Genomic DNA, 15,374 nt, shown 5'->3' with positions numbered 1-15,374 from the left:
GAGACTACCAGGGGATGTTTCTGTTGTGTTCAAATGGCAATTAGTCCATACGCAGTGTATTGATGCAGACCTGCCTGTCCAACAGTAAAAGTATGCTTTTAACTATAAAGTGATATTCTATTTCTCTCACACCATGAGTGCATTGCTCCTGCTCCTGGTGGATGTGCAGCATTATATTTTGAGAATCAAGAAGATTGGTGGCCCAAATGGTTAAACCGAAATGAGGAAAATTCTTTACTAACAAGTCTTACAGTAGAAAGATGAATTATTCAAATGAAGTACCATCAAATAGTTCAGCTTATAAGTGGACAGAAACTGTAGCACTTGAACCTGCTCAGCATCTATTGTCAATGTACTTCTCCTAGCCTTGCTTTTTGCACATTTTCTGTATTGTATTTCCCTGTCAGCCATCAGTAAAGTTAGGTCTCACATAGAAAATTATAAATAATGCAGTTTCTGGCTGTTTAGGTAGCCACATTCCTCTTGAACTGTCTCCTCAACTCTGTTTGCAGAGTTTGTAAACTGTTTCAAAAGTCTCCAAATCTCCACCGACTTGCTACCTTTGGAGGACTTTGTAACAAAGAGGTGCTATATAAATAAAAAAAAAATAAAATAAAAAATACACATTTTTCCTCTTACCTGCACTGCTGTTTATCCAGATTGTTTTGGTGCGAGTTACCAAGTGTCCGAGATATCAGCTGCAGAGATGTCTGCCTGCTCTCCAATGCCGCTCTGGCAAAAGTTCAGTCAGAAAGACTACTGTATGCTAAGGCCTGTAATTTGCAGCTTCGTGGGCTTTTGTCGGTCTGAGAGGGAGAGAGAAGCATGTCGCCATACTTCACTGATGGACTATTCAGCACAGCCACTCGTGGAGTTTGATCAGGCTTGGTGTACACCCTTGTGTGCGTCCATGAGGATTAATCACACACACACACACACACATATGTACACCCATTTCTACAATAAATGAGTGGTCATAAGAGAGAGAGAGAGAGAGAGAGAGTGTGGATTCTTTCATCTTGTCATTAAGCCATCATGTTCTAACCGGACAACCTGTGGTGATTGCAGTAATTCAGAGTCAGCTCCTAAATTCATTCACCTCCATCACACTCAGAGTCATCAGCCACTTCTACCACCATTGTCTGGACTCCATTGGAGATTTATCTGCTGCTCAGATGGCACTCAATTTCAAGTCTCCCTCTGGAGTTTAAGCGCTAAAGACTTTCTGTTATATTTTATTCATCACGTCATCTGTTAATCTGTACACCTGCAATCTGTATTGAACAATCATCTTTATTTCATTCACCTGGCCTCTCCTGCTTTAAATATAATAAAACCAAATGGTACTCAGCCTGTGGTGCTCAAAGAGGCAAAAAAAAAAAAACATCTGAAAAACTCAACAGCAATATCTCTTCAGAGGCCTGTGGATTACCTTGAGTAACCAGGTCGTAATTTCCAGACACAGACTTTGCAAAACAATCTAGATTGATACATAACACTAGAGGTAAAAGACAAAATATGTATTTTTGATTTGGGGGTAGAAATAATCTGTCTGTTTTGTGGGTGGGTTTGTTTGTTTGTTTGTTTTGTATGTGTTAAACTTGTCTTGTCTGACTTGAGGATGCGTCATTTTACTTTCTCTGTCTGACAAGGACCAAAACTGAATGGAAAAAAAAGCTTTTAGCTCTAGTGTGCTTTTATCCTTGACATTTTGATTGGTATGTCAGGACTGGATGGTCAAAGTCTGGTGTTTTGCTTTAGTTATATCAGGCAAATCTATTTCTGAACTCTACCTGCAGACTATTACTTATTTAACTGTAATATACTGCACTATTAAGGATGTATATGGCCTTGGAAGGACCCCACAAAGCCTCCATTGCAGCTTAAAGGGAGCACTGGGGGATGCACTGTTTACATTAACGTTTAATTCAAGCTGTGATTACTGTGAATAGGCACACTGTTACAGTGTGATAGCATCAGTACTCCAGCCCAGCATCCAAACACAAACACTTGAGTACCAGAGTAATGGAGAGCCACAGCAGGGCACAGTATAATCAGCAACACTAGAGCCTCTGTGTACCCTCTGTGGCACTGCTTTGTTTCTGAGTGCCCTCCATTTTCAGATGAGTCGCCGCACTTGTATTTCCAAATCCAGTGGCAGTGCACCTGCCAAATTCATTGCTTCCCTGACACACTTTTCTTGCATTCTGTTTAGTGTATTTGCAGTAGTTTAACATATTTTAAATTGCCTGCATGATCTTTATTTTTATGACATTTATTTATTCATGAGAGCAGAATATTAGCAATTTGGTAGAGGCAGATAAAAATTACAAACAAAATTAATGGCAATGTCTTATTTGTGTGTATGTGTGTGCTTTGCAGCTCATGATGGCAGACAAGAAAACAACATGTCTCTGGAGCACAGCAATAGTACTACAATGGTGTAAATCTTTATATGTATTATTTTCCATGATTGCACAGCGTCAGTTTCCATGACGTTTATGGGCCTTTGCTGCATTCTTGAATAACATTTTGAACGACATTTGTCGCTATGGGTATTTCACAATTACTAGTCTTATAGATAGCCAAAAACTATCTGAATGGTGGATGAAGAGACTGGCCTTGGATACATTTTTGGATATGAGCAGTTACGATTCAACAGGGTTGGAGGCCATTCAAATATGAAGTTATTTGTGAATCACTTTTTCCAGTAAAGGGAAAACATTTCATACTGTATATAACTTCAGTACACTAAGCTGTCAGTCCAAAGCGTCAAAGGACCCCATTGCCTTCACCTGCAAAATGCCACTCAATGGCATTGACCAAAAAGAGACACAAAAAGACAGCACAGAGATGCAAAGGCACTGATAAGAGGCACACAATTCCTGTATCATGATCATTACAACATTTTTCTCACACGATGAAGCACTAAGCCATTTCCTTTCTGTCAATGAAGATTGCCAATCACTTGACAGAATCTGCAAAAGCAGCTATGGTGAAATCTCTAAAGAGCCAAGCTTTTACTTTAATTGAGCTTATTGTAAACAACACTGGTAAAGAGTCTGAATGGAGTTGCATTCAAACTCCTACACTTGTCGTGTGCCTTTGCCTGCAGTTGCAGCTGTGACGTGGCTGACTCTGAGAGATGGTGGTGGTTCCATTTGGGGGAAAATCACAGTAATTCAAGGAAGGCTCCTTCAGTCACTTCTGCTGTTCTGTAGTGTTTCTCATTTCTCTTGGACCTCAGCTGGGGAACTGACAGGGTAGTATCAGAATGCAAATACGGCTTACAGCTTCTTCCACTGTGTGACACTGGGAGGTTACACACATCCACCAGTGTCTAAACAGGGACGTGGAATATACAAATTCCTCACATACTGGACTTTGTTTATTTTATTTGTTTATTTGCCAGGGACCGTGCACAACACAGCTGTTGAGCCAGAGTTAGCTATAAAGCTAATTTACAGCTGTGGTCCCTGGGCAGGAAGATCTAAAAACATACAAAACAAACAATAAAAAACATCATGCAGACAACTAAAAACAATAAAAACAGCAATACATCATATAAAACAACAAATTTCAATTGACATTACATTCTCTTTAAGAATGAGGAAACGTTAAATTTCCACAACATTTTAACACCAAGTTCATAAAACTTTGTATTTTGAGGTTAAATAATGCTAAATATTTTACTGTGACTGGTAAAACCATAGAGAAAGACTCACATTTTTAGCGAGGTAATGTGTTTTCTCATAGATAATATGGGCAAAAATGTCTTACAAGGTGTGTTGATGAAAGCTTCAGACAGAGAACTCTGTGACACTTTATGTGTCTACCACTTGTTCCTGTTTGATCTGTCATACTGTTGCTGGTTTGTACAGCTTTTCATGCCAGTCAGATTGAAGTTACTTGCTGGCGACAGGGTGAGCAGAAAAAAAGCATGAGATTTATTTTGGAAAGAAAATTCCCCCAACTCAGTACATGCATCATAAAACCTTGAACATTCAAAGTGTCAACTTTGATGACACAAAAGCAGCGCTACCATTTTTCACCAATAATGGAAGATGCACAGATGTATAGATTCTGGGTGGGATGGGTCAGGTCATGATTTTTTGGGAAAAGACATTGCTGTTTAGTTTTTCAAATTATTTTTTGGCACTTTGAGCAGCACAAGCTGAGTGCCATGTAGTTCCATTATACTGGAGAGAAGGCAGACATCTCTACAGATGAAATCTCCAACACTCTACAACTCACACCAAAATAATCTAGACTGATAATTAACACTACAAGTAAAAGGAAAAATATGAGATATTTAAACTCTGAATTTTCAAAGTATGACTTTGATGAAACAAAAGTCCACATCAATTTCTACAGACAATGAAGGATGCACAGATGTAGCTTTTGATTTCGGAAGGGGCTCTTCTCCCTCAATATTTAGGACGTGCATATTCCTTCCCTCCCCAAAAAATTATTATGAGAATTATTGACAAAAATAAACACATTTAGACATTTACACCATAAATTGATGTCGAAAAGGAAGAAATTGATGGAGTAAAAATCACCAGAATTTATGCCTATTAAATGCATGGTGTCTTTTCAAAATACTCTTCTATGTTATGGTGTAATGGTGTAAAATACAATACACAAAGTTATTCCAACTTCTGGTAGTTTTGTCATATTTTATAGATGAAAGGTAATTCTTCTAATACCCTGTGCAGTGTGGGATGAGGTATGGGTCATCACGGTTTGGTTGTACCGTACCTTCAGCACGCCTTGTTCATATTCATGTCTTGTGTCATATCTTCTACTCACCCACAGAATACATGCGCATGTGAGGCAAAAACTAAAATTAGTAGGCTGCTTGTGTTGTGATGTGCGCAAGCAAAGTCTTTTCATTTGTGTTCGCTGCTGAGAGACGGTGTGCCTGTGAATCCAACATGAGAGAATGGATTTCAGCAGGGAGAAGATTCACTGCGGATTCACAGCACGAATATTTCAAAAAAAGAAAAAGATGAAGAAGAAATTGACTCGCTGACGTCAGCCAAAATGCCCATAAGTGGAAATCTCATTTTCTGATATAATATAAGCTTTCAAACATCAGCTTGCAAAATATTTTTCACTGAACAATGTGCGCAATAGAGTAACATCACACTTTGGTGTTGCAACTAACTCTTAATTACGCATTAATGAAGAGAACCACTTCATTTCACTTCATTCATATCGGCTACACTGGTTGAAGATGCTTTAATCATTATCTGGCACTTGATTCAGTGTGTGATAACAATAGTTTTTACTTTGCTTAGATAAGTAATCTCATAACAGCAAGACTTTACCTTAGATCATACATTGGTCAGTGCGTAATTCCTTGTGTGTCCACGCTGCGTTTTGTGGAGGGCGTCGTGCGCTCTCTCGTGGATTGTCTTGGACACTGTGTGCTCAGTGTTTCAACAGGAAAGCGAATCTTTTAGTGCATACATGGGGCTGTGGGATGCAGTGTCCACTCGCCTGGCACCTGTTGCTGTCTTTATTTTCAGCGCGGGTCTGCTGAGGATTTAGCATCATTTAGCATCACATCGGGATCATGTCGGTGGAGCAAACTGATTCTAACTCCAGTCGATACTATTTTGGAAACAGCTCAACTAGAGTCCAGAGCAGCTTCGTGTTTTCGGGACCCATGTTTGTCGTTTTGATGGGGATGATGATGACTTTGGTCATTGTGATAGTTTTGGGTAACGCGCTGGTTATTTGGGCTTTTAAAGTGGACAAGAGTTTGAGAAGACAATGCAATTACTACTTTTTGAATCTGGCAATATCAGATTTTCTTGTCGGTAAGTCCAACCTTGGTCTTTTTTTTAAATAGACCTTGGAAGAACAGACTGTTGAGTAAACTTTAATTGTGTTATTGTGTCCATGCTGACATATGACAGGTGGGGCATATGCCAGTCAGTCTCCCTGTAATCCAGATGTGTACCAGTATATGAGTTGTTCTACATTAAGAAATTAAGCAGCTGAAAATTAGTTCAACTGATGGGAACAACAGTATATTTAGTGTGCTTGATACAGTTTTCTTTTCTTTCTTTCTTTGACAATGGCATTGCTTTATTTTTGTGCGTATGCAATCTTTCTATGATGTCCTCTTACATTTAGTCATTACTTTTAATCATCTTCCTTCATTTAAAGTTCAGTAAATGAGAGATAGATTTGATGATAACTCTTTCCTTATATATCATTTATGACTGTACATAACTACAAAATGTACTGTGTATGTCTTCTGAGCCCTTTTCAATAACTGTGTCTGCAGGTGCGTTCTGCATCCCAGTCTACATGCCCTACATCCTTACAGGTAGGTGGACTCTGGGCCGGGGGCTCTGCAAGCTGTGGCTGGTCATGGACTACCTGCTCTGCTCCGCGTCTGTCTTCAACATTGTCCTCATCAGCTATGATCGCTTCCTGTCAGTCACCAGAGCAGTGAGTTGAACATCCTGTGCCTCAACTATGTGAAGCAAACAGTCATCCTAAAAGTAGATTTAGGGTTGTGACTCATACATGTGGCACATTAGCGTGACATTTTTTATTTATTTATTTATTTATTTGTGGGAAATCATGTCAATAGATGTTATTGTCAAGTAAAGGTAAATCAGAGGATGTTTGTAATTCATTCTAAACTTTGTCAGGATCATTTGCCCTTTTTGATTTCAATTTTGACAGAAATAAAATCTTTTTTTCACTTTATTTGAGTAAAATGCTAAAAAGTAGAGACATTTTGCGGTTCTATTGTAACGGGAGCAGCTCTGACCCTTGTTTATTTCTTGTCAGATACAAACATTGCAACAGGAAATACAAAAGGATCAATTTAAAATATTTATGTTGCCAAGTTAGAAACCAGGCCAAATTCCATAATGGCAATACAGTGTTGTTGTTGGTTTTTTGGGTTTTTTTTTGCAAAGACTTACATTGCAAAAGAGACATCTGTAAATTAGTGAATATATTTTTTGAGTGTCACAGCCCCCACAAAATGATTCATTTCACTATTTGATTCAAATCATTTGGTGTGATAACAATTGGAAAGTCTTGAAAAGCAGCACAAGTGAATCATTTTATCTCTATTCAAGTTCACAGTGTCAAACTGAGCGTGGCCAGCTCGGCCACTCAGCTCAGTGCAGAAGCAGTGCCGATCATCCGAGTAACTTTATATATAGCAGATGAACCATTTTGGCTTTATGCTCCACTAAATAACTTTCAAAATAATACATGGGGCTCCACATACAATGCTGTATCCTGTTCTCTTTGTACATATATATGTCTATAACAGTGATACTCAGCTTATTGTTTAAGGGCCAGATCTGGCCCTCAATAGGATGCCAGGAGGCTTGCCAACCATTTTCCTATTCATAAAAAAAACCAAAACAGATTCACAGTGGATTTTTTTATACTTTGAATGTAAATAAGGTGCCAGAGTGCGTAAAAAAGCATCAAAAAAGCGACTTGGATGGACCCCCAGGACCCTCTGGCAGATGTCATGGCTACGCCCCCCAATGTCCTCGAATCCTAGAAACGCTCCTGGTGCTGTGACTGGATTTGCCTCTTAGCAAAGACAGCAAATGTTAAAAGGTTAAAAAACGGTTTTTTTTTTTTTTTTTTTTTTTTTGCAGTCAAGTTTGTTTATTAGCTGCCCCCAGCCTCCTATAATTTTGCAAAAGTGGCCCTCGGCCAAAGCAAGTTGAGAGTCCCTGTTGTACAATGGTTAAAGTTAAAGAACCCCTTCCTTTTTCACCATACAAATGTTCACTGTTTGTGGTCTGTGGCTTAATTTCTGACTGGTGAGTCTCCCAGGTCATTGGTAGGGGCAGTGCCACCTCATTCTCCCAAATGTGCCCATCTGCAGAGGTTAATCATTCCTGACCCATTCAGGCCCAGTGCCACCCCTAATTATAGCCCTTCCCCATGATGCAGATTTAAAAAAAAAAAAGAAAAAGTCACATTTCGACTTTGGGAGGGACTGGGTTTCAAAAAATACGTAGAATGTTAATAGTCTAACATATGATGTCTTTACTGAAGCACTTTTAATTTCCACTTCAGCAGATTTCAATTATTCATGCTGTGTCCATGCAACTATGTGCCACTGCTTTATTTTTCTGCAGCACAATTGTACAACATCACTAATGTCCATTTTCTATTTTCTGCCTGTCTTGGCACGTTAGAATACATTTGCAAATCTCTGCAACTCTCAGGCCCCTTGAACCTCTCGTCGGGTCTTGTCTGTGCATTAGCCGACTGACTGTATTCTATACACTGTGTGTTAACTCAAAGGTGGGATGAGGCTTGGCATAGTAGACAAAGAGAGTGTTCTGTTTCCTTTCACAAGCAAACACTTAACATCAGAGCAATGAATACAAATAACACCAGAGAGAAAGAGAGCCTCTTCTTTAATTAGCTAGCTTTGATCATAGAGATCCTCCTCCGTGCCATGGTCCTTCCAACCTGGAGAGATCAATCACAGCAGAAACAGCCCACCGGCTGCCAAGCAGCATTTTCCTAAAAGCTTTCTCTCTGAACATTGAAAGACAAAGGATTGTCACCAGCCACAGGACAAAGTTTGTCTTTTGAAAGAAAATGTGGAGTCAGATTGGATGCATATGTTTGGCAGCTAGATGAAATGTCTGTGCATTAACAAAGCTGCGCAATATTAGAAAACATCCTTGTTTACGTGTTACTCATGATTATAAGAGTGAGGTAAGGTGAATTCAGCTCTAAGGAGGAATGTAACCTTTTTAAAAAGATATGCAAAACTTCAGAATGAATTCACGATCACACTTGATGCAACATCACACATGAAGCAGCAAGAATGATTGTATAACAGTTAATTTATACAAAAGTAAGTTGAACCATTTTTCCATCTTCTTTGAAGAGGAACTACAGTTCGGTTTTGGTCACTTTGGTCACAGAAGCATCAGAGCAGCTGGAGAGGGTGTAAAGGATGCTGCCCGCTGAACAAGAATGGGACAGGGACATAGGACGTGACACTAATTGAGACAAGTGGTCATGAGAGGTGCTCCATCGACTTAGCACCCATTCACACACTTTTCTGCAATGCATAATGTGCACATGCACTGTTTTTCCACCAAAATATTATGTGACTCCACAAACACATCACCATGTATCTTTCAAAGGGTACATATTAAATATCTCAGTGTTAATATGTTATATAATTCTCAGGTGTGGGCTCATCAGTGTCCCTGAATATTAAGGGTTTCAATGGAAGTTTTTTGTAGACATGGTGGTTTAAAGCTACAGTTTCTGGTTAAAGGGATGGCCTCTATATTCATTGTACCACTGTGCTGTGATGACTTCAAGGAGATGTGAAGTTGTGTTTTGAGAAATTTACTAAAATATGTACTTAAGGACAGTTTTTAACAGTTGAGGAACAAGTAGTCAGATCTTAATAGCAGTAAAAATAGCATTACCACAGTGTAAAATTACTCTGTTACAAGAAGTCCTGCATTCAACATTTTCCTTAGAGTAGACATTAAAAAGTAATATCATCAAAATGTAATTAAAGTATCAAAAGTAAAAGTAGTTATTAAGAATATACTGTATGTGAACCTTGATTGTAATAAATGATGCACGGATGTGTTCCTAACTTTGATATTGCGGCTGCTAAAAGGTGGGGCTTAATATTAACTGCTCTTTATACTACTGGGTAGATTAAGCTATAGAATTACATTTTATTAGTCGATGTAATTGTATTAATTTTGTATCAGTAATCTAAAAGTGCAATATTTGCCTCTGAAACGTAGTGGTGTAGAAATAGAAAGTAGTATCAAATGGAATTTACTTAAGTAAATGTGCTTAGTTACATTCCACCACTGGTTTTTAAGATATTTGAAATGTTCTTGATTACTCTTACTTTATGCTACTTTATCAAATAAATGTTGCAGTTTTTACTCCACTTACTCCATTTGACAGCTACAGTTAAATCACTAATTGCTTTACAGCAGTGGTTCTCAAACAGGGGTTTGCGGACCCCCAGGGGTCCTTGAGGGAGTTCAGGTTCACTACAAAGTTGAACCCAATGTGAGTAAGAGACATAAGAGAGACTATTCTGATCATAGGTTTCACTTCCTCTATGGTTATCTCCTCAACAGAGTGCTCCAGGTATGACTCCTAAAACCCAAAAATGAGTTAATATTTTAACACTCCTAAAAAAAAGGTGGTTGTTAACAAGTGGCTAAATTAGACTACAGAACATTATGAGGCTAAACACAACTTTACAGCTTCATTGTGGTGACAACATTAAGTCACATGACTGTGCAATTGCATTAAGGCTTCAGAAATCATAAAAGTTGTGTTCATTTGTGGAGATTATCTTCCTAAACAAAACTTGTAAGTATCATAAAAGTTTATCACAGCATTTATTTTCTGCAATAATCCAAATTCCAATGAAAAAAATACGATAGGCTTTTTGACAAGGGAACCAGGATGACATAACGTCAGTGTCAGCCTACAGAAAAACATCAACCCTGGAGCACTTTGTTGTAGTTGACAACAATGGACTTCTGGTGTTTTAATTAATATTTTGGTGGAGGCTTAGTGGTAATGCACTTTTTTTTTTTTTTTTTACACGTATTGCTCTTTTGCTTAACCTTTTAAAAACTGAGCAAAATGGCTTGATTGCTTTCAAAAACATGGGAAAAAGATAATGAGCCGCTTAAGAAGAAGTGACCTGAAAATTAGCAAGAAATTAGTAAAAAGTACAAGAAAATTACCTGGAAATGAAAAAAAGTAAATGACCTGGGGAAAAAAAGCTTAAAAATTATAAGAATTTTGTAAAGTAGCTTTAAATATACGGTATATCTATGATAATTATATATAGTTCTCTGGACATTTTCCCCTAACTTTTTAAAAAATAAATTCTAAATCCACTAATATCTTGCAATTTACAGGACATTTCTTGCCAAGTTCTTTGATATATATAATTACTTTTCTTAACATTTGCTGTACTTAATAGCTGTAAAAGGCATCTGAATGCTGCTCAAAAGTGATGTTGATCCAGATTTCAAAGGGTGATGGAAACGATCAGAATACCTCTTCCACCACTGCTGTTAAGAACATTTTGGCCAAAGACAGTGTGCTTTAGGAGAATGAATTGCTATCTTGCCCTGTTTATACAATCATTGTAAGTTGTAGCAATTGTGCAAAGACTTAAGTGACCCCACACTGGTGTTATTACTCAGTATATTTTGTGATTTCTGCTTATATTTACTGCAGGTGAGTTACCGTGCCAGACAGGGCATGACTCATCAAGCCATAATCAAGATGATTGCTGTCTGGGTGCTAGCCTTTGTCCTGTACGGCCCAGCGATCATATTTTGGGAGCTGGTGGTGGGCAAAAGCCGCGTGCCGAAAGATGAGTGCTTTGCGGAGTTCTATTACTCTTGGTACTTCCTGCTGAGTGCCTCCATGCTGGAGTTCTTCTCTCCTTTCATCTCTGTTGCTTTCTTCAACCTCAGCATTTACCTCAGCATACGCAGGAGGAGGCTCCACAGCAGGGAGGCCCAGCTCCACCTTCAACTGAGCCAGCCTGCCTCTGCCCAGGGGAAAGGCATCCCCCTGTCCCACAACTGGGGGTTTGGGATGAAACTGGCTGTAAGAGGCTCTATCCACTCCCAGAGCTCCTCTCCCAGTTTGGGTAAACTAGATCCCTCCACCAGCAGGGTTGCCCAGCCTAGCCGTCTGTCCAGGGACAAGAAAATTGCTAAGTCCCTGGCTATCATAGTGTGTGTGTTTGCCATCTGCTGGGCACCATACACCCTACTGATGATCATCCGTGCTGCCTGCAGAGGGCGGTGCATCCAGCATCACTGGTACGAGGTCACCTTCTGGCTCCTGTGGCTCAACTCGGCTATTAACCCGTTCCTGTACCCACTTTGCCACAGTAGCTTCCGCAGGGCCTTTAGCAAGATCCTCTGCCCAAGGCGGCATACGACTCCCCCATCATCTGTCCTTCGTGCTGGCCAGTGACAAGCAGATACCCATGGAGGGATGGTGACAAACAATGTGCCAAAACTATGGATGGAAATATTCAAAATCTAACCCATAAATTACTCAGTTTCAGCAAAATGAAACTGTGCACCACAGTTTGTCATATAGACCATTTTCAATTGTGCTTTTCCCTGTTTGGATGTCTTGTTACTGTACAGTGCGATGTTATTTACAATTGACTGTGCTCACATCCAAAGTAAACATCTGTCTGAATATGCCAACAAAACAATTATGAAATTATAAAATGAAATCAATACAGGCTTGAAAGCAGTTCATCCATTATGTTGTCTTTATGTTATGCAACGTGTACCTTGAAGTTGTATAAATTATAAAGAGGATTTATGTTTGTAAAAAGATAAATATTGCCCTCACTGTGACATCTTTGCTTCAGCTGAAGTAAAACAGATCAATATCACCCTCTGCTGTTTGAAAATTTACTACTATTAATAATTCATATTACAGCACAGTGAAGAAAAACAAAAAGTGCCATTAAGTGTAAATGTATGTCAAATGAAATGTGAAACATTTTTTGTTGTTGTTGTTCTTTTTTATTATATATAATGGATTACATTTCTGCATCCTAAGTGAATTAATAAAGAGCTCCTTTGCTTTAATGTAGGAAAACAATGAGACAAAAGACAACATTTATTTTAATGATGATTTATTTTATCATTATTTTTATTACGCTTATTTTATAAGCATCTGACAGTATGTAAAAGAGAGAAGTAATCTGTTTACAAGCAATGATAAAATACCATTCGACTGTGATCAGCAGATGCGTGCATCCTTATGTGCCACTAGATGTCACCATTAACCTTCACAGCTTCCGTGTGTGCGCGGCGCTCGAGCATGAGATTCATCACAGAGTGAAGTCTGTCTCTGAGATTGTCCTCGGTTTCCATTTGCTGTTTTACTTTACTATTTGTGTTTGAATTGTCGTTTAAATTTGTGTTTTATTTTTGCAGCAGGACTCTGACTGATTGACATTGTAATCAAAGAATATAATCTAACAATCATAGGTCTATAAAATTGCACGGTTCTCTCTTTTTTCTTTCACAATGAGTCTTTTCACTGTCACAAAGTGTCACATTTAATTGCAAAACTTGAACAGTTGCAGTTTATCCTATGTTTTAGCAAATGTTTTATAGTCTTTCAGTGCTCCATATTTTTTCGGTTGTGTGACTTAGATATCAGAGTAGTGCCCTAAATGTTCTCTGTCCTCTTGGCTCAGATGAAAGATATAGTATAATGTACAAATATTTGTGCTTATTAAATCAATTATATGTAGGATATCCAAAAGTAAACACATCTCTGTTGCTGGCTGAGGATCTTTATGCACAACATTAAATGAATAAATTGAGCTCTGTGATGCATTTTAAATGTAGTTGCTGTCTACCTGATGGCTAATTGGGTCACTGCCAAGTGCCGAGTGGCTTTTGTTTGATGTGCAGATGAAATGCTGAGAGTGCAATACCATTTTTGTATTGTTCCCCAGTCTGGGTGCGTTTGATTTGATAGATTAAATGAGTTCTTTCCAGATGTAGACTTATTAGACCTGTAATTACGCCATCATGTTTGATAGTGGGGTTACATTTGCAGGTGCCTGGGTCCCACAGGGGACTTACATTGCTCAAATTGTTGCTGTTGCCCGTGTGCACATCTGGGCCCCTGGTCAGGTGCTGGGAATAAGGGCACAGCTGCGGGGACAGGCCTCTGCTCCCCCCCACACCTCCTCGCTCCCTCTCCGCCTGTGGCGTGGTGGGGGGACGGAGGCACACTTCTGACCAGAGGGATGCAAGCACATTTCCCTCGGGACGACAGAACTGCATTTATCAGCAGAATGGCGTGCTCGGGTTTACTCCCTGTGTATCTAAATGCGACAGCGAGAGCTGTGAGGAACACTCGCGCTGTGTGCAGTTATATTAGGAGGACTACTGCTATTGATTTTGTTGATAGATTGAAATGTCATGGCATGTGTGCCAAACTGGCTGACTGAGGCTGTGTTGTGGATCATGCCAACTTAAATTGGACTAGCAGCAGCAGCGCCATGAAAAATACAGATGAGAGATTTTAATTATGTGCAGAGGTGTGTGTGTGTGTGTGTGTGTTTAATCCTATTCAGTGTGAGAATGTGTTTATGGGGGGTGTGGATGTCTGTGACCCCAAGCAATGCATCTAAAAGCTGTGACCCCAAATGGAGCGCACCTGTGCCCCTTAAGTTTATAGAGTCCCATTAGCAGAGACTCAGTCAGTGATCGGAGGGGGGAGAGGGCCTTTATAACTTCCCCATGAGAGTCTATGAATAGTTAAACTCTCAGAGCTTCCACTTTAGCACTTTGTTAGGATGACTTAATGCTGAGTTCTCTTGTTTTCAAACTGGAAATATCCTCTGGTCTACACAATAGTCAACAATAAAAGGTGACAGATGTGGAGTAATGTAATGTTTGGCATAAGGAAAAAACACCTAATATCAGTAGTTTGCTACACTAGTATTTTCAAGTTAAGCTGGAATATTAAAAGGAACTGGCAGACAAGACTGAACCACTTTAGTCTGCAGATACAGGTCAAAACTGTGACCTCTTTTGAAGTCCTAGCATCACTTAGTGTACATCTTCCCCTCCGTGTAGGCTGTTCACTTTCTCAGCTAACCAAATGTAAACTGCAGTTTTAATATTTCATGAGGGACATACTCAAAAAGAAAAAAAAGGACTATTTTCTGCTTCATTTTTGCCTTTTCCGTTCTTCCGTTTTTCCCCCTGCTTTTTCCTGCAGTGTACTTCCTGACTAGAGATTAAATAATTCCATTGGAATCCTCTTAGGATGGGTTCCCAGCACTTGGCAATTAAACAATTACATTTAATCAGCATGGGGCGACGCTTCAAGTCACCCTCATTTCAGACGTTGATTAAAAGCAATTCTGCAGTGGTTATTGCTGTCGACTTTCGAAACTGCGGTTCACTTAGGTTTACTGCATCTGTGGGGTCAGGTTGGATAGCAATATGGCAGGTTCAGTGGTGGTCGAGAGCTGTGTCTGCCTGCGGTGGGTAAAACAGTAATGATAGAACTCATGGCGGACCTTATATTGTCTCTTAAGTCAGAGCTAGTTAGATTACTTGGAGACATTTTGACCCGACAGCAAAGAAGACTCAATGAACAATAGAAAGGAGAGGAACATTAAGTTATGCATGTGGGAGCCCAGATGTGTGTTTTTTTTACATATGTGCATTTGACTGTGACCATTCACAGCTGTTCTGCATCTACATTTAGGTGTATCTGAATGAAATGCACCTTGACATATACAATTTCATCATGCCATGCAATAACATCTCCCT

At 39.3% G+C, this 15,374-nt stretch overlaps 1 protein-coding gene across 1 annotated transcript; it reads left to right on the top strand.

Annotated features, from left to right (window-relative positions):
- The first annotated feature begins 5,668 nt into the window (after positions 1-5,668).
- On the top strand, positions 5,669-12,021 carry LOC121950886 (histamine H3 receptor-like). Its single transcript, XM_042496973.1, has 3 exons — positions 5,669-5,828; positions 6,302-6,468; positions 11,269-12,021. The coding sequence occupies exons 1-3, from the start codon at positions 5,675-5,677 to the stop codon at positions 12,019-12,021; spliced, it is 1,074 nt and encodes a 357-aa protein (XP_042352907.1). The 5' UTR covers positions 5,669-5,674.
- Positions 12,022-15,374: the final 3,353 nt, after the last annotated feature.

The sequence above is a fragment of the Plectropomus leopardus genome, chromosome 12, assembly GCF_008729295.1.
Source record: "Plectropomus leopardus isolate mb chromosome 12, YSFRI_Pleo_2.0, whole genome shotgun sequence".
NCBI lineage: Eukaryota > Metazoa > Chordata > Actinopteri > Perciformes > Serranidae > Plectropomus > Plectropomus leopardus.
Note: the sequence above shows the minus strand (reverse complement) of the source record. Positions and strands in the feature narration are given on the sequence as shown.

Excerpts from the sequence above, each read along its gene's own strand:
- LOC121950886 (XM_042496973.1), top strand. The coding sequence starts at position 5,675 with ATGTTTGTCGTTTTGATGGGGATGATGATGACTTTGGTCATTGTGATA. Across the intron at positions 5,829-6,301 it reads AATATCAGATTTTCTTGTCG|GTGCGTTCTGCATCCCAGTC; the intron begins GTAAGTCCAACC and ends CTGTGTCTGCAG. Across the intron at positions 6,469-11,268 it reads TCCTGTCAGTCACCAGAGCA|GTGAGTTACCGTGCCAGACA; the intron begins GTGAGTTGAACA and ends TATTTACTGCAG.